Source organism: Zeus faber (assembly GCF_960531495.2).
Source record: "Zeus faber genome assembly, chromosome: 12".
NCBI classification, from domain to species: Eukaryota; Metazoa; Chordata; class Actinopteri; order Zeiformes; family Zeidae; genus Zeus; species Zeus faber.
Genome location: NC_137196.1, coordinates 26,104,981 through 26,123,748, shown reverse-complemented (window position 1 = coordinate 26,123,748; position 18,768 = coordinate 26,104,981). Strand labels below are relative to the sequence as shown.

General features: G+C 49.8%; 1 protein-coding gene across 1 annotated transcript; it reads left to right on the top strand.

Moving 5' to 3' along the window:
- Window positions 1-2,037: 2,037 nt before the first annotated feature.
- plppr4a (phospholipid phosphatase related 4a) lies at window positions 2,038-18,768 on the top strand (the record flags this gene model as incomplete). The annotated part of the gene is given in 13 exon segments (XM_080011354.1): window positions 2,038-2,121; window positions 6,376-6,561; window positions 8,633-8,762; window positions 9,357-9,552; window positions 12,622-12,679; window positions 13,314-13,487; window positions 15,206-15,341; window positions 15,551-15,779; window positions 15,976-16,600; window positions 17,021-17,180; window positions 17,309-18,075; window positions 18,077-18,088; window positions 18,634-18,768. Coding segments are annotated over 13 exon segments (2,892 nt in total).

Sequence of the window (18,768 nt, the reverse complement as noted above, 5' to 3'; positions counted from 1 at the left end):
GAGAGAGAGAGAGAGAGAGAGAGATTCCCTGTTGGACCGGCATAATTCCAGTTGGCCCAGAATCTATTACTGACGACGGAGCGCTGTAACGTTACTGTAGAGTCCAAAACTACGAGGAGGGAGAGCGGAATCGAACCGACAACCATCGCCCCCCCCCTCCCGGAGCGTCCGTCGTACCGGAGCGATCCCATCTTTCCCCCGGCCTCCCTGACCCGGTGCCATGACGACAGCATGAGAATCAAACCGCAGGTCGGTCTTGCCCCCGGTTCTTCTCTGTCCTCCTCCTTGTCTTTCGTTCCCGTCACTTTTCCGTTTGTTGTTTGTTTGACGAGTCGTGTAAGTGAATTGAACTTTAAGCGATGAAGTGTATTCGTTCTCCTCTATAACGGGAGGAGTCTCTCCAGTCCTTTTCAATGTTTTTTTGCCGTCTCAGGGGTTCATCATACCCCAAAACGCGACGTTTACAAATACATTCTGCATTTAAGAAGCTAATCAGTCATAGCCAGGAAATTTGAATTAGAATGTCATGTCAAATAAAAACAGAACCTATGGTTTTGTGGCGTGTCGTGTTGTACCGTATCAAATTGAATATCACGTCATAACATCATCATATCTAATCCTACAAAACAAAAAAGACAATTGGCCGACAATCTCCCCGTGTGCCCCAGTGGATGTCAATTTGCTAAAATCTGGTACGATATTAAATCACACTACAACACAACATCATCACCTATTTAAGATAAGATAAGATAAGATAAGATATCTTAGAAGATCACTAGTGTCAGACTGTAAGACCAACAGTGCAGCCAGCACTGTTGGTCTTACAGTCTGACACCAGTGATTTACACTAGTGATTTGTTTACCCCAGTAGACCCTAACCCTAACCCTAACTCTAACCGATATATATTCTATCCTGTCGATGGTTATCTTTATATCTTATCCCCCGACAGACAGATAGATAGATGAATAGACAGACAGACAGACAGACAGACAGACAGACAGACAGACAGACAGACAGACAGACAGACAGACAGACAGACAGACAGACAGACAGACAGACAGACAGACAGACAGACAGACAGACAGAGATAGATAGATAGATAGATAGATAGATAGATAGATATATAGACAGACAGGCAGGCAGACAGATAGTTGGACAGACATAGATAGATAGATAGATAGATAGATGGACAGACAGACAGATAGTTGGACAGACAGACAGATAGATAGATAGATAGATAGATAGATAGATAGATAGATAGATAGATAGATAGATAGATAGATAGATGTTCTACTATGGTTTTACATCCTGTGTCATCATGTCCCCGCATATGGTCCCAGTCCTCGGGCCATAGCATGTCCCGCTTGTCCCCGGGGGGTGTGTCTGTCACATGACCCACTGTCCCACATTTCCACGCGTCGACGTGCATTGATTTACGGTGAGCGGGTGGAGGAATCCACCCACCGCGCACACGCACATACGCCCGCACACGCACACACGCATGCATGCATGCGCGCCACGCGTGCAGGATAAATAGGTTTTTAGCACACTTGTGACGTCACACCCCGATCGATCAGTTTATTCGCCCCTGCCGACGCCCCCTCGCCCACCACCCCCGCCCCCACCACCACCACCACCACCACCACCCCCACACCTGCAGCAGCTGCGGCTGGGGGGCGGGGGCGGGGGGGGCTTTGACCACGCGCACGCACGGGAGCACGCACGCACGCACACCGTGAGAAGGTGGTGAGACGCGAGACGTGTACCGTGCGTAACAAGTGGAAGCCTCGACACGCACCGTGGACATTTTGGGAGGAGAACGTCCCCGCGCCCGGGAGCCGTTCTTCCGTGGGAGCGCGCGGGGCTGCGGTGAGACGGGCGAGCGCAGAGCGCCGGGTCGTTCGACCGGCGATGGGACGCCGTTAACGGCAGCCCGGGGCTCGAGGCTCGCGCTCCGTGAGTTCGCCAAAATTAAGACGGGGATCAAATACAACTCCCTGTCTCCCGGTTACCGGGGAGACCAGCGGCCGCTCGCGATGTCTCGTGCCAAGGAGCGGCTCAAAGGCGGGAAGGAGACGAAGGACAGTGTGACGCTGCTGCCCTGCTTTTATTTTGTGGAGGTGAAGTCTGTCTGTCTGCCTGTCTGCCTGCCTGTCCAACTATCTGTCTGTCTGTCCATCTATCTATCTATCTATCTATCTATCTATCTATCTGTCTGTCTGTCTGTCTGTCTGTCTGTCTATCTATCTATCCAACTATCTGTCTGTCTGTCTGTCTGTCTGTCTGTCTGTCTGTCTGTCTATCTATCTATCTATCTATCTATCTATCTATCTGTCTGTCTGTCTGTCTGTCTGTCTGTCTGTCTGTCTGTCTGTCTGTCTGTCTGTCTGTCTGTCTGTCTGTCTGTCTATCTATCTATCTATCTATCTATCTATCTATATATCTATCTATCTATCTATCTATCTATCTATCTATCTATCTATCTATCTATCTATCTATCTGTCTGTCTGTCTGTCTGTCTGTCTGTCTGTCTGTCTGTCTGTCTGTCTGTCTGTCTGTCTGTCTGTCTGCCTGCCTGCCTGCCTGCCTGCCTGCCTGCCTGCCTGCCTGCCTGTCTGTCCATCGATGGCTTTCATATGAACAGATTTCTCGTATGTTTTGATTTACTGGAGGAGGATAGAGATTAATCCCCCCCACAGGTTACTGACTGGCTGGTTGACTACTGAATGGCTGTTTGGCTACTGACTGGCTGGTTAGGGTTGACCACTGAATGGCTGTTTGAGTAATGACTGGCTGACTGATTTGCTACTGACTGGCTGATTGGCTAATGACTGGCTGGTTGGTTGACTACTGACTGAGTGGTTGGCTACTGACTGGCTGGTTGGTTGACTACTGACTGACTGGTTGGCTACTGACTGGCTGGTTGATTGACTAGTGATTGGCTGGTTGGCTAGAGACTGGCTGGTTGGCTACTGACTGGCTGGTTCATCGATTACTGACTGGCTGGTTGGCTACTGACCAGCTGGTTGGTTGCCTGCTGACTGGTTGGTTGGTTGACTACTCACTGGCTTATTGGCTACTGACTGGCTGGTTGGTTAGCTACTGACTCGCTGGTTGGCTACTGAGTGGTTGGCTACTGACTGGCTGGTTAGCTACTGACTGGCTGGTTGGTTAGCTACTGACTCGCTGGTTGGCTACTGAGTGGCTGGCTGGTTGGCTACTGACTGGCTGGTTGGCTACTGACTGGCTGGCTGGTTGACCTCTGACTGGTTGGTTGGCTACAGACTGGCTGGTTGGCTACTGACTGGCCGGCTGGTTGACCTCTTACTGGCTGGTTGGCTACTGACTGGCTGGTTGGCTACTGACTGGCTGCCATAGACTGCTGCACTGTTTCCATTGTGCCCATGCCAGTGACATGTGGCTTCTCTCTGCTTGTTTGTTTCCCTCAGCGTCTGCGCCCTGCGCTGCAGCGTTCCTCTCCCCCTGCATCTCTATCCTGTCAATCCTTTCAATTGGCTTGAGTGAGTGGCTGTTTGGTTGCCTGACAGGCTGGATGCCTAGTGACTGACAGGCTTGTTAGCCGAATAGCAGATTGACTGACTACCTGACTGAATGCCTGGCTCACTGATTGATTGATTGATTGATTGATTGATTTGCTGACTGACTCACACTAAATTAACGACAGGCATGACAGAATCAAGCTCTGCCTCCCCTCAGTCGGGTCCTTTTTTAATTTTTTTTTTTTCGGGGCCTGTCTGTTTAGGCTCTGAGCACAATGCGGAGGGTGGAACTAGCAGGGGGCAGGCAGTGCTTACTGATGTCTAACCAAGGCTGCCGCTCCACAATAACCTCAAATCTTATTACAAACCCGACAAGCCCGAGCCTGGTACTGTCGTGGCCGTGCAACCACACGACGCTGAAGATGTGGCTCAATATTGTGTCAATGTGTCCCCGAGGTCGGCACATAAAAAAAAACAACAGAGCGTCGCCTTCTTCACCACGACCCCAAAACGCCGGTGGCAGAATAACAAAAGGGAGGGAGTGATGTCACGTGAGATCGTGTTTGCTGTTGTTGTTGTCCCCCCCCGCAGTAGTCGGCTTCTGTTATCTCTCTGAAAAAACGCTCTGATTTGTCAGACAGGGGACCTCGGCGAAACGGGACGCCCGCCGGGTCGGTGTAAGGCCATAACCGGGCCATGAACCGTAACTCACCGAGCATCGAAACGCGACGCATCAAGATTGAATGTGTGAATACTTGCTCTGCCTGCGCCTGAATAAGCGTGCGACGCCGTCGTTTGCCAGGTCGCATTATCGACGGCCTGTAGCCGCTCTCCGGTTAGACCCGCATGGAGAAATACATTTAACCGTTTGATAATTCCGCGCTCCGCCGCCGAGATCGTCATCCTAACTATCGAGCGATAATCAGAAAGTGGGAGCCTCGGCGAACGCCGCTCCATCACGGATGATTTTCCTCGATGTTTACCTCTGACATTTGCAGCGAGTCACGTGGAAGGTGCTCGTTCCTCAAGTGGTTTCGCCGTAGGAGCGCACCTGGTGCAGAGTGTCAACCGCAAAGCGTGATTCTAAGCGAGTCCACGTCAGTACGTGACCCAATGCGAATAAAATCAAGTGAACATCCGTGCGATTTGTGTGACATCAACAGGCGGAGGGCCTGGGAAGCGTCGTCTATTAGTTCAGGTTGTGAGGGGTCGATATTTTTGCCCGTGTTACGTCACCAGCCCGACGGTGGTATTCTGTGTCCGTCCGCCGAACCTCAACGCTGGGAATAAACTCTCCCGTCCCGTTTTGGGCGTGAGCCTCGTCCCCGGTGTGAAGGTGACCGTTTTGGGGACTCTCGTCCGGACTCGCCTGATTCCGTGACGTGAAGCACCTCGGGGCGTGGGGACGCTCGTTCGCCCGGACCGGACCCCCTCCTCACCGAGCCCGTCTCGGGCCAGAACGCACCGTTTCCGAAAGCCCGCGAAGAGATCTTTACGTTTGCCGATGTCTGAGGGAGAACGGTGAGAGATGGTCCCTCTCTCACTGTTTTCCATCTCACACACATGCAGTCGCACCGTCCTACCCACTAAACAGCCCGAGTTGGCCGTTGCCAGGCAACGTAGCACTCTGAATGGGATATATTTTTGTATCTCCGCGTTCTCAACCGGAGACGTTAAGCGCAGGGAAAAGAAAACATCTCTGCGCTTCCCCTGATTTCAAATGTGCGCCGAGGTTTGTTTGTGTCCTTACTTTTTTTTTTTTAAATGCCTGCTACTGTCTGCTCCTCTATCTGCTTATCTACCTGCCACTCCCTGTCTGTCTGTCTGGTACCTGTCTGCGCCTCCTATTGTGGTACGGTGCCAGCCTGTGAGCACAGACAATGAGGATTTGATTAAAAAATCCCAACAGATTTAGGGGAACACACGGCTACCAAATCCTCTCCGGTTTGGTGTCGTGCCTGGACACAAGTTTTGTGTGTGTGTGTGTGTGTGTGTGTGTGTGTGTGTGTGTGGTGATGTAACCGACCAGTCCTGTCTAACGTGGAGCTCTTAGCGTCTTTAAAGCTGATGTAAAATAGCCCCAAGGCATAATGCAAGGGAACTCAGAGATCCTGCCTCCCAACAAGGGTCAGCCCCCCCACGGCGAGGTGGTTAGTTGATATTCCCTTCCTTCCGAAACCGTTCCTGACAAAGGCCAGCTGTGCGGAAGCTCCTGCGGGGATTCTCGACTGCCCGAACCCATTACGATGGTTTTTTTTTTTTTCAACAAGCTTGTGTCCTTCCCAACCCTGGGCCCACCGAGGACAGCCGGGGTTCCGTCACTAACGCCTCCCGGATCCGTACCTGGTCATTAGCCACCCCGAACCCAATCCTAAGCCCGACCAGCTGCAACCCAATACATAAACTCAGACTTAAATTCTTCATCCTGGAAAATCAAACCGAGGACCACTGCGATTCTTAACCGACATTGCTGTTACTACACGAGAGCATTAACATAAAAAGGCAACTGTTCCTAATCTTTGGCACAGTGACGACGCTATGTGACGGTGGAACAACTTCCCCCCGAGAGAAGGGCGCGTTGACGCTCCGTCCGAATGACCCATCCCGGTCGCCGTGGGCGGGTCTTCACCTCCGCCGTCCTCGGAAAGGAGAAACTAGTGCGGGGGAGGCCGTTTTGAAGGATTATGAAACGTCTTTGCTGTTGGCAGATATTTTTCCAGATTCTTTGGCTCCAACATCTGAGCCGGGCTCTCGGCCGTTTCTGCTCCATCTCACTGTTCTCGGCCTCCGGTTGGCAACCGTAAACCGGGCAGGCGGGGTTTCTATTTCCTCTAAATGCGCACTCCTGACATCGGCTGTTCTCTTCTTTTTCAGCTGCCTATCCTGGCCTCCTCGGTGGTCAGCCTGTACTTCCTGGAGCTGACCGACCTGTTCCAGCCGGTGCATTCTGGGTACAGCTGTAATGACCGCAGCCTGTCTCTGCCCTACATCCTGCCCAGACAGGAAGTCTGTCCCCTGCTGCTGCTCTTCAGCCTGGCCTTCGCTGCTCCCACCGCCACTGTAACCAAACCTTTAAATTAAACCGCTCTCATAGGGCTAGGCGATATTGACAAAATATCCCATTTTGGCGGACGATTATTGATTCATTCATAAGATACGCGCTCACTAGTAATGTGGATATTATGACCAAGCAGGTAGAGGGGTTACTTTACTGTTATGCAGCCTTTATCTAAATCACAATATCACGATAACCATAATCCCAGACGGTGTCTAGTCTCCCGTCACGATATCGATATTAGAAGACTGTCCTTCACAGCCCTTCATGCTGCACACCAGCAGTATGTGAAGTGCTAATAACACATCTGAGCCATACACCCTACGATTAGTCAGATCAAGCAGACTGAGATATGAATTGTCGAAAACCAGAGAGTCTAATAGCCTATTTCCCTGGTTAGCGCTTCAAGACAAAAAAAATGCCCGACTTGCGTTGGGAGGAATACAGAGCTCAAATTGCTCCTTTAACTTAGAGCGAGACTGTCTGGCTTACGCAAGCTGTTGTTCTAACATTTGCTCTGCAGATGCATCATCTACTGCACATGCATCACCAGCATGTCGGGTCGGATGGTGTCATAAAAAAAAAAAAACAACAACCGTGCCTCGGCATTTGAGATCAGAATGTTGGTCTTGAAAGTGGAAGGTGAGTTATTTCGGAAAATGAAACTCTTAAGGCCGGCGGCCGTCCTGACACGGCGGCCTGGCCGGTGTGGAGCAGGCTGCACATGCAGACCCCTGAGCATCAACACTTTTCAAAAAATGTTTTTCCAGCTCCTGTCGTTCCTTTCTCGCTCTACATCAAATGCCGAGAGAGGCTTAGCGGGCCAATCTGGATCACGGAGGTTTTATATTTATATACTGCACGGTGCACACCTAAACATTCTCTCTCTCTCTCTCTCCTGCTCCTCGCTTACTCCGTCTTTTATCTGCCTCCCGTCTCCGGTATCTTTCTCTTCTTTTATTCCCTGTCTCTCACTTCAACCCGGCTGAGTTCAGAGTTTCACGGGCCCGATTATAAATAAACTGGGTGATGGACTGTCACGGAATTAGTCCTTTGTCATTAATATTGAACAATGACCCAAGGAAAACATTTTTGCGAAGGGCCTCATATGTATTCCACCACAATTCCACAGCGCAAATCTATAAAAAATGTTTTTTAAAAAGTGATAGTAGCGCCTCTCAAAAATGTTCAAACGAGCCTCCTGCTCCTGCGCACTGACTTGGAATTGAATTTAGTTTATTGAGTGATTATTTTTATTTTTTGCGGGAGTCTCTTTTCTCACAATTTTTTCCGAGCTTGCACTTCTTCTCGTATCTTGGTTATTTCAGAATTGTCCGTCTCAAAGGCTTGCTTTGCTATTCTAGTTCTGGTTCCGTTTGAGCTGTCAATCAAAAACATGCTCGCCAGTCAGTCAGGGGCGGGGGGGGAACGTTTTATTTCGGGGGCAATTGGATCCAGAATTCATTTTTAGTCACCTTGGTGCTCTGTCATTGGATGATTTGAATATGGGAATTGAAGAAAAGATATGGAGTTTTTGTGATATCGTGTGACAAACTGTTCAAAACTGGAATAAAAGTAAGATAAGCGATAAGATAGTACTTTACGGATCACCATGGGAGAGATGTTGGGGTAACAGCTTCTCAGTGAGGGAACATGACACGGGGAAACATTAAGTACAGAAAGTAAGAATATGGACACACTGTAATAAATATGAATGAAAATAAAATGAACAATAGACAAGCTCCATCTATCTCTGATGTATTTTGTACATGCAGTCTCGTAAAATGTCCTGCGATCGGGCTACAGTTTTTAGATGTACTTGACAGCGTTCATCTAAATGGCCCATCCCCCGTGGGAGTACATGATACACAGTGACAGAAGCACGTCGGCTTCCAGGTCACTGAACGCTGTAACAAGGAACAAGCCGGAAAAAAAAAGATTTTCCTTTGCGATACTTTTTCTCTGCAAATACCTATTACTAGATTGACTTTGCTGACGTAGATCTAATTCCGCAGACTGATCGGCTGGTTAAGTGATGCAGCACCCCCGTCCGTCCGTCCGTCTTTCTCCCACCAGATCTTGATAGGAGAAGCGATTCTGTACTGCTATCTGTCCAGGAGGTCGTCCGGCACACAGACGGAGGCCAACATCAATGCCGCCGGCTGTAACTTCAACTCCTACATCCGCAGGGCTGTACGCTTTATAGGTGAGAACACACACACGCACACGCGCACGCACACACACACACACACACACGTCGAAGTTTATTTATATAGCCCTTAATCACAATACAGTCTCAAAGGGCTTCACAAACCCACATTTCACAGAGAAGTCAAGGGCCTCCCCCGGTCTGAACACCTTCTGGTTTCATGACACTGACCTCCAGTGTGAAGCGGTCATTGTGGATCCCCTCCTGTCAGGACACGGTCCTCTGTCAGAAATAGGACGCTAAACATCTACTGTGCAATGGCGAGTTCAGATTACGAGATAGGAGGAGCGCCTGGCGTGAACTGCTCACAACGCCTTCCGAAGCGGTCCGTTAATTTTGATATTTCATAGGCAAAAGTTGCGGCAATCTTCGCAAATGTTGCAGAGATTTGGGTTAAAATTGCGCTCGTTATTGCAATTGACGAGAAGAGTTTACAACTAAAATCCATCAGTGGTCTCGAACACTCAGTATACACAGTATCGCCATGGTTCTCGTGGTGTTCTGAAAGTGGTTATATAAATGGAAAGGGCTTTTATTCCTTAGTAATTTATCACAAAGTGTCCGGTGCCTGATGCCGACCGTGCCTTGCAGGCGTCCATATTTTCGGCCTGTGCGTAACGGCGCTGATAACGGACGTGCTCCAGCTGTCCACCGGGCAGCACGCCCCCTACTGGCTGGACGTGTGCAAGCCCAACCTGACGCACATCAACATTTCGAGCTGCGACGAGTCCTTCATACTGGAAGACATCTGCTCTGGACAAGATGTAGGACTCATCAACGCTGGGAGGTGAGCGTGTGTGTGTGTGGGTGTGGGTGTGTGTGTGTGTGTGTAGGTGCGTGCGTGCAATATGAGATGATTTAGTACCGTATTTTCGCGACTATAAGGCGCATATAAACGTCTATTTTTTTCCTCAAAATGTGCGGCGCGCCCTATAGTGCGGTGCGCCCTATGTGTGTTCCGCGGACATAAGGCGAGGTGGCCCGAGTTGGAGGAAAGACTCGAGCGGTGGATCATCGAGCAAAGAACGAGTGGGGCGAGCGTTTCGACGGTCACTGTTCGACTAAAAGCAGTAACGCTAGCGGAAGAAATGAAAATTGAACATTTTCAAGGAGGTCCGTCGTGGTGCTTTCGTTTTATGAAACGGTGCCATTTTTCCATCCGGACCAGGACTACAGCAGCGCAGCAACGTCCGGCGGATTATAATGAAAAGCTGGCGAGCTTCCACTCCTACTGCAGCAAACACATCGCCGACAAACGCATCCAGCCAAGCCACATCACCAACATGGACGAGGTGCCGCTCACTTTCGACATCCCGGTGAATCACACGGTGGAGAAGAAGGGGACCAGCACGGTAGCGATACGCACAACGGGGTATGAAAAGGCGTCGTTTACTGTTGTGCTTGGCTGCCACGCAAATGGACAGAAACTGCCGCCTATGGTGATTTTTAAGAGAAAGACTTTGCCTAAAGAGACTTTTCCAGCTGGAGTCGTTATTAAGGCAAATGAAAAGGGCTGGATGGATGAGGAGATGATGAAAGAGTGGCTGAGGGAGGTGTATGTAAGGAGACCAGGTGGTTTTTTCCACGCATCACCATCGCTGTTAATCTGTGACTCCATGCGTGCCCATCTCACAGCCGATGTGAAAAACAAGGTGAAACAAATGAACGCTGTGCTTGCTGTTATTCCGGGAGGTCTGACAAAGGAACCGCTCGACATCGGTGTGAACCGGCCGTTCAAAGTAAGGCTGCGAGCGGCGTGGGAGCGATGGATGACCGACGGAGACCACAGTTTCACGAAAAGTGGAAGGCAGCGCCGGGCAAGTTACGCCACAGTTTGCGGATGGATTGTAGATGCTTGGGCTAACGTGTCTGCTGGCACTGTTGTTCGAGCTTTCGCAAAAGCCGGCATCATTTCCGAGGAGCCGCACGGCACGGAAAGTGACTCTGACAGCGAAGAAGGGGAAACTGGCATGTCTGATTTAGCGCAGCTGTTTAATTCAGAAACAGAGGATGATGACTTCGATGGGTTTGATTAATACTTTGTAATAAATACATGAATAAAGCACAAACATACTCAGTTTTGCTCCCGCTCTATTTTTAAATACGCAGTAGAGGTATTTAAACGTAGTAGAGGATATGTACCGGTATATAAAACACGCGCCCTATAATCCGGTGCGCCTTATGTGTGTGTTAAATACAGTAATGGCACACATAACTGAGACTGCGCCTTTTAGTACGGTGCGCCTTATGGTCGTGAAAATACGGTACTTAATTTTAGCTTGTTCGTCACGTCACCACTGGAAGTTAAATTAAGGATTTAACTGAACAAGAGAGTGAGCGTGGGGACTGTGAGGATCCTTTGTCTTTTGTGTGTCTGTTTTTAGCATCAGGCTAGAACCCCACACACACAGACACACACAGACAGACACACACACACACACACACACACAGCTTTGTTTGTAATCTTTATTCCTAGATGTCTCTTGTAGTAAGGCTCCACGTGGCTGTTGCCCCCTACAGGCTGAATTAAGCCCCTTTCCCCACACGGAAACTGTATCATTGCTGGATGAAAAATATCCGCCAAAGGCAGGAGGTGCTCATTCCCACATTGGCCTCCTTTATGGAGACGTTATTGAGTCTGTTCCCACATAAGATGACTGTTCCGAATACAGTACGTCACGCTCGCCCGAGAGGTGTCTCGGCTTGGCTTTCAGTGCAAGTGGGAAAGGGGCTTATGCAATACCCCCCCCCCCCCTTCTTTTTTTTTTTTGTTTTTTCCTTTTTTAAACCCGGGTCAACCCGCTAAAAATAGGCGATTGACGCCTTTCCCATTGCCAGGAGAAATGCAGTTTTTTTTCTGGTGTGTCACATTGGACGTCAAACACGTCGGAGAAGGGCCTTGTCATGGTGCCAGCGTGATGGGGAACCAGACGGCAGTGGAGACAGCAACTTAAACAAACAAAGACATAAAAACTGTCAAATTTGGAAAAAAATAAGTCTTTTGAGCCGTTCAAAAGAATGGGATCGTTCATGAACGGCCCGACACTACGGTAGAAGCAGCATGGAGCACCAGCACGGTTACTCCATGCTGCCGGTGCACGCATCTGTCCTTCGGTGGCGGGGAGCGGCGGGGAGCGTGAGGGTTCTCCGCTGTGCTCCCTACGGTGCCGTCCCCACACTCACAACATCATGGTCCCCCATGCGGGGAAAAAAAGTCCATGACTTCTGATTTTGGATTCTAAATGGGATATGAAAGGATGGAATGATACACGGATATACTCCTGTTTATTTACGCGTCGCATCGCGCAGGTAAAGAGGCCAAAATGGTCGTGTCGACCCGGGGTGTCCTGCTCACATCAGAGCCCATCGGAGGTGGAGCCTCTCTCTCTCTCTCCCTCCCACACCTCCACCCACCCACCCACACACACACCCACACCCCCCCCCCCCTTAGGTCACTTTTCATCCTTTTTTTAATCATGCTGACCACACATGCTCTACATTTATTGAACACCTGCTGTGAAAAACACACACTAGAAACACACACAACTTCCAAACACATATAGAGAAACACAAACTCTCTCACAAACATGCACAGACACAATATCCACATACACACAGACATGCACAAACACAGCTATATGCACACAAGCACCATTTATGCGTGCACAGTCTCACACCTACACACACAGTTCCCACTTACTTTGAAAGTCACTTCCTTGTAGTGGATGAATATTCAGCTCTGTTCTCCTCGGCCGTCCAGTCAGTTTGGAGACATGGACAGCATGACGATTAGCATAACTCTCTCTCTCTCTCTCCCTCTCTCCCTCTCTCTCTCTCTCTCTCTCTCTCTCTCTAGGAAGTCATTTCCGTCCCAGCATGCAACTCTGGCTGCCTTTGCCGCTGTCTACATCTCTGTAAGTGTAATCACAGACACACACACACACACACACAGTGATTTGATGTAAGCTGGGTGCTCAAAGTGGATGTGGATATTTGGTTTATTCTGTTTGCTGATGCATGATGGGGATGGTATACGAGCATATTATTTAGTATCCTAAATTTGCGTGTAGTACGTCGGAAATCATAGCACGCTCAAATAGCATGTGGAAAGGTACGGAAAAGTACAAAGATTGCAAGCTCAACGGGTCGAGAGGGAAAAGAACAAACAATGGCGAGTAAGACCAGTGGTTGAGCTCTACAATGATATATTTACATGTCCTCATCAATTGTTGAACTCACACACAAAAATATGCTGGCGATAGGATGCACATGTAGTTGTTAGTACGTGGTACACCATTATGGGTGCCGGATCATAAAGGCTTCTTTGCCAGAAAGGGTCACGCTTTTGGGGGCTTTTTTGTTGACAAAAATATTGTGTACGGTTGGTTGTACAGTTGCTTCAAATATCTTTAAATACGAAATAAGCTGTTCATCCTGCTTGTTTCTAACTCTTCCAACTGACACAAAGGAAGATTTGGAATCGAAGCGAAAGCAGCGTTTGACGCCTCTCTCCACATTTTGGCGTGACCCTCCGTGTGTTTGCTTCAGATGTACTTCAACACGGTGCTGACGGACTCCGCCAAGCTGCTGAAACCTCTGCTGGTGTTCACCTTCGTCATGCTGGCCATCCTGGCCGGTCTGACCAGGATCATCCAGTTCCGGAACCACCCCGTGGACGTCTACTGCGGCTGGTTACTCGGAGGAGCGATCGCCTTCTATCTGGTAACGCAGAGAATCACGCAGTCTTAATCCGTTGTCATGTCAACCGTTACCGCTGAGACATAGCTGTTTCAATGCACTTCTAGGGACGGGTAAAAATTGTTTTTGGTACCAATGGTGATATCTTCTCCTTGACGCAAGTTCTTTTCTATGTCAATTTTATTTTTCATATTGGAAATGTTGGGTTAAACGGCATATAATAGATTGCATATATATATATATATATATATATATATATATATATATTAAAAAACATGACAAATATATTCATACCATGCAATCCTTGAGTTTCAAGGAGGCTGAAGGCGTCCGAATTTGTCGTCATATTCCACCAAATCTTCCATACTAGATAGTATTGTGCTTCAACGCATCTTATTTTGATAGGCTGCTTGAGATCCTCTGGTGACCAGTAATGTTGCTACGAGGGAAAAACTGTACTGCAACTGCAACTGTAAAACCATGATCTTCAAAAAAGCGAATATTCTTTTCTTTTTTTTTTTTTTATTATGATTTATTTAGTCATTACACTGACACTGAATTGTCTGGTGTGCTGTTTGCTCCTCCTTAATACGGGTCTTACTCATCAAGTGGCATGGCCCCATTTTAGAAAACTGCTAACAACTACAATTTAAAACACAAGAGACTTTTTCATATAATGTGCTATGGACAAGATCCTCTAACTTCTGGATTTACCTGTAGCGTTACATTTTTGCCCCAGACCCAACCAATATATTTTCAAACTAAAATACTTTCAACTTATTGAGAATAAGTTTAAATATTAAATATTTGTTAATTAATTTCTCTTTCACATTTATCACATCAACATAATAATCAATGTAGACATAGTCCAAGAGATCTGCCCAAGTATCGTAAATTGCACAATAAAAGTCGAAAAGGTATTAATGTATGTAAAAAGTATTGATGGGGTTGTTCTTGGACCCACATTGCCCTATACTGCGACCCAGCAGTGGGTCGCAACCCATGGTTTGCTAAGTCACTCTTTGCTAAGATGAGACGTATTTTCTGCGCTCAAAGCGATGATTCCACGCTCTGACTTCTAAGGACATATTACATTCAATCCTCCCACAAACTGGACCCTGCTCTTCCTCCCACACACACTACACACACACACACACGCGCACGCATACACACACGCACACACACACACACACACATACACATACATACATACATGCACACAAACGCGCACACACACTCACACACACACACACAGACAATAAGTGACACATACTGACACACAAGCGCACACAATCTGACATGGCCTCCTCAAACCGCCCACGCATTCTCTGCCCTTCTCTTCCTCTCCATCACTGAGTGGATCATCCTGTGTCGCTGTCGGCCACGTGTTAAGGTGGACCGATGTTCTCTGCCAAAACCAGCAAGCCCATTGGGTTTACAACTGCCACGGCGCGCGTTTCTCCTTTCGGATATGCCTTTACAAACGTAACAACGCGGCCTGTTTCATTGCAGCCCGGCGTAGATTCACCAGTTACTTAGCAACAGTCATGGGGAAGGACTGAGGAGCCGATACAGCCGTACGAACTAGCCAAACTCTGTCATGTTCAAGGTTCTGCTTCATGATAACTGCTCGGCTGTGTCTCAACATATACGTGTGTGGGATTGTGTTTGAATGGGTGTGTGTGTGTGTGTGTGTGTGTGTGTGTGTGTGTGTGTGTGTGTGTGTGTGAGCGCGTACGCAGGGTGTGTATGCGGTGGGTAATTTCCAGCCGAGCAAGGACCGCTCCAGGAGCCGACCACCCCCGCCCACGCTGAGGGAACCTCCTCTCTCCTCCCTCCCCAACGTCAGCCAATCAACAGTTAGCAACAGCCACCCAGGTGTTTGCATTCATATGTATTATTATGATCAAAAACATCTCCCCTCAGTTAAATGGTCCGAATACTTGTCGGGTTGAGGTTACTGACATTGTAAGAGAATGCAGCCGTCGAAAGTGTATAATTATGACAGTTTCCCCCTCGCCCCCGCGCATGCTCTGCTTGTTTACTACCTGTCAAATCCGGTTTAACTCTGAGTTTGCCCCGGACAGGCCACCACTCCCTGGCCCCGAGCCAACCAGAGCCCATCCTGACGCGCACCTCCTCGCACACCCTGTCGCCCAACCAATCGGAGCCCATCCTGACCCGGAGCTCCTCCTATCGCGAGCCCTCCCTTTCAAACTTCAAGAGGGCCAGCGCCGAGGTGGAAGTGATAACTCCCTCCAGTCCACTCGGTAACCATGACAATATGATGACCTTCAGCAGCAGCACATTGCCAAGGTAACCTCTCTCTTCGGTTTGGCTTTATAAAGAGCTTTAAAACACAGCAAACACTACATTGTCGGCCATATTTGTACGGGACATGCTTTGCCTTTAGCTAGAACGTGACCTGGCCTGAGCTTTTATGACGCCTCACCAAGTCCACCTGGGACTTTCTTGTGTCTCGGTGATAATGAAGTTCATCTCTGCCCGCTAGGTCCCATGGAGGCTCCTCAATGGAGGGCATGGAAGGTCGAGTTCCACGGCGCCATGCCTCCATTCATGCCTCTATGGACTCCACGCGATCCAAACAGCTGCTCAGCCAATGGAAGAACAAGAATGACAACAGAAAGCTGTCGCTGCAGGTGATGGACGGTGTGAGGCCAGCTTCCTCCTCCTCTCCTCAGAGAAATAACATGGAGCTGCGCTGCTCCTCTGAACCCTCTGCTATGGGCCTCGAGGCAGAGCTCCGTGGTGGGACCCATCTACCTTTAGCCACTTGCCTGGAGGCGGAGCTCCGAGCCGGGGCCCACATCCCAGCTCAGTACATGAAACTAGCTGCGAGCTCGGTTCCTATGGGCAATCACAATCACCTTTCCCACAATGGCAGCAGCGGGCTGACTGGTGGAGCCAGAGTGTCTATCCAGTCACGGCCTGGTTCCTCCCAGTTAGTTCACATTCCTGAGGAAGACAACCCGAACCCCAAGGACCTGGAAAGCGAATCGGAGGACAGCATCATGGATGGCGGCGGCTCAGTAAGAGAGAAGTGGTTGAGAGTGGCTGAGAAGACCAACCTCCCTTGTAGGCCGCTAAGTGCTGGAGGACAGCCACGCCTTATGCAGGTCTATTTACCTACCTACCTACCTATCTATCAATCTATCTTTCTATCTGTCTGTCTGTCTGTCTATCTCTGTTTGTCAGTTTGTCCGTCTGTCCATAACCCTTGCCATCTGAAATTGAACATCTCAGAGATGGCTTTTGAAAATTCTTTGGAAAGTAGGGGTTGATAATCCATCTGACCAGGCCTTTTTGCCAACATGAAAAACCCAGAAAATCTATATATTTTTAATCTTTCAACAGCGTGAGCCCGCTATATTTGGCTGGTTGGTGATATTCCCTTTTTTCTAAAACGTAATCATTGACCCATATATTACCTCCTCAAAATTCCAGGTGGTCGCCTTAACCAAGCAGCAGAGTCTGCAGCGGGGTAGGGGTAGTTGCCTCAGGTCTGCAATTGACTTTGTACATTTTACACATTCCAGGTGATAGCCTTATCCAAGCAGCAGGGTCTGCTACATTCACCACGGTCAGAGGATGGAGGCAGTACTGTGAGCTGCACCGGCTCGATCCGTTACCGTGCCCTAACGGACCAAGACCCTTCCCCGCCTGCCTCTACAACGGGAGCAGTGGGAGGGGGCGGAGGTGGTAGGTTTCTCTGAATGTACAGCTGCTTGCTGCATATAGGTTGAATGGAGGTGGAAATGGAAATGGTGGAAAAAGTAAATATGATTGAAACCTTAACTTTACGTTTTGCTTGTTCCCTTCAGGAGGCTTGGAGAGAAGCGGCAGTATTGTGCGCGTGGAGGCCCATCCTGAGTCCCGGGGGGGCGGCAAACCGGTGGTCAAGCCGCCCAGCACTGACGGCAGCGGCTCCTGGCGATGGAAACCGCCGGACCAACGGGCGTCCCTGCGCCAGTCAGCTTTCGCCCTCAACGACCTCAACAGGCACCCGGAGAGCTGTGATTGGATGAGGGACGAAGAGTCACTGGACGGGAGGAGAAGCGTGACTGGGACCGAGACAGAGAGCGAGGGAGGAGGAGGGGGTGCGGAGAGCGGTGAGGGAGGTGGAGTTTACCTCAACCATCCCCACGTGGTGCACCCTCTCCACCCCTTGCACACCAGTAACCCCAACAACCCCAACAGCAGCCAGAACCCCGGTAACAACAGTAACCCCAATATCACCAATCCTCACTATAATCCAAACTCCAATAGCTCCACTGGACCTTTTGCTCCCAGTGCAACCTTTGCCCCTCCCTTCCACCCCCACCCCCAAGCTGTCACCACCATCAGAGTCACCCCCGTCGAAGGGGCAGGTGCTAGCAGCGACGGCGGCTCCGACTGCCAATCGGTGGCCTCCTCCAGCCGCGAGTCCACTCTGAGGAGGAAGAGCGGTTCTAACATCGTCCACATCCAAGACCGAGGGCCGAGCCCCGACTTCCACAACAGCCAGCGTTCCTATGACAACGGCGGCCGCTTCGACAGCGACAACAGCAACCGTTTCCACGACAACCCCAACAGCACCCGTTTCCAGGAGAACCCCAACAGTGCCCGTTTCCACGACAACCCCAACAGCAGCTGTTTCCAGGAGAACCCTAACAGCGCCCGTTTCCAGGAGAACCCCAACAGCAGCTGTTTCCAGGAGAACCCCCTTGGCAGCCGTTTCCAGGAGAACCCCAACACCAGCTGTTTCCAGGAGAACCCCATCGGCAGCCGTTTCCAGGAGAACCCCAACACCAGCTGTTTCCAGGAGAACCCCATCGGCAGCCGTTTCCAGGAGAACCCCAACAGCGCCCGTTTCCAGGAGAACCCCAACAGCGCCCGTTTCCACGACAACCCCAGCAGCAGCTGTTTCCAGGAGAACCCCAACGGCAGCCGTTTCCAGGAGAACCCCAACAGCGTCCGTTTTCTCGACAACCCCAACAGCAACCGTTTCCAGGAGAACATTGCCCGTTTCCACGAGAACCCCCCCAACAGCGTCCGTTTCCAGGAGAACCCCAACAGCACCCGTTTTCACGACAACCCCAACACCGTCCGTTTCCAGGAAAACCCGAATGGCGTCCGGTTCCACGACAACCCCAACAGCGCTCGATTCCAGGAGAACCCTAATCACCCCAACAGGCAGTTTCAGGGGTACTATGGGCGACCAAGTCCGACACCGCCCCCGACCTTACCTCGGCCCGTTCTGACTCACACTCCGCCTCCGACCCTAGGCTTGGCCTATAAAGAATGA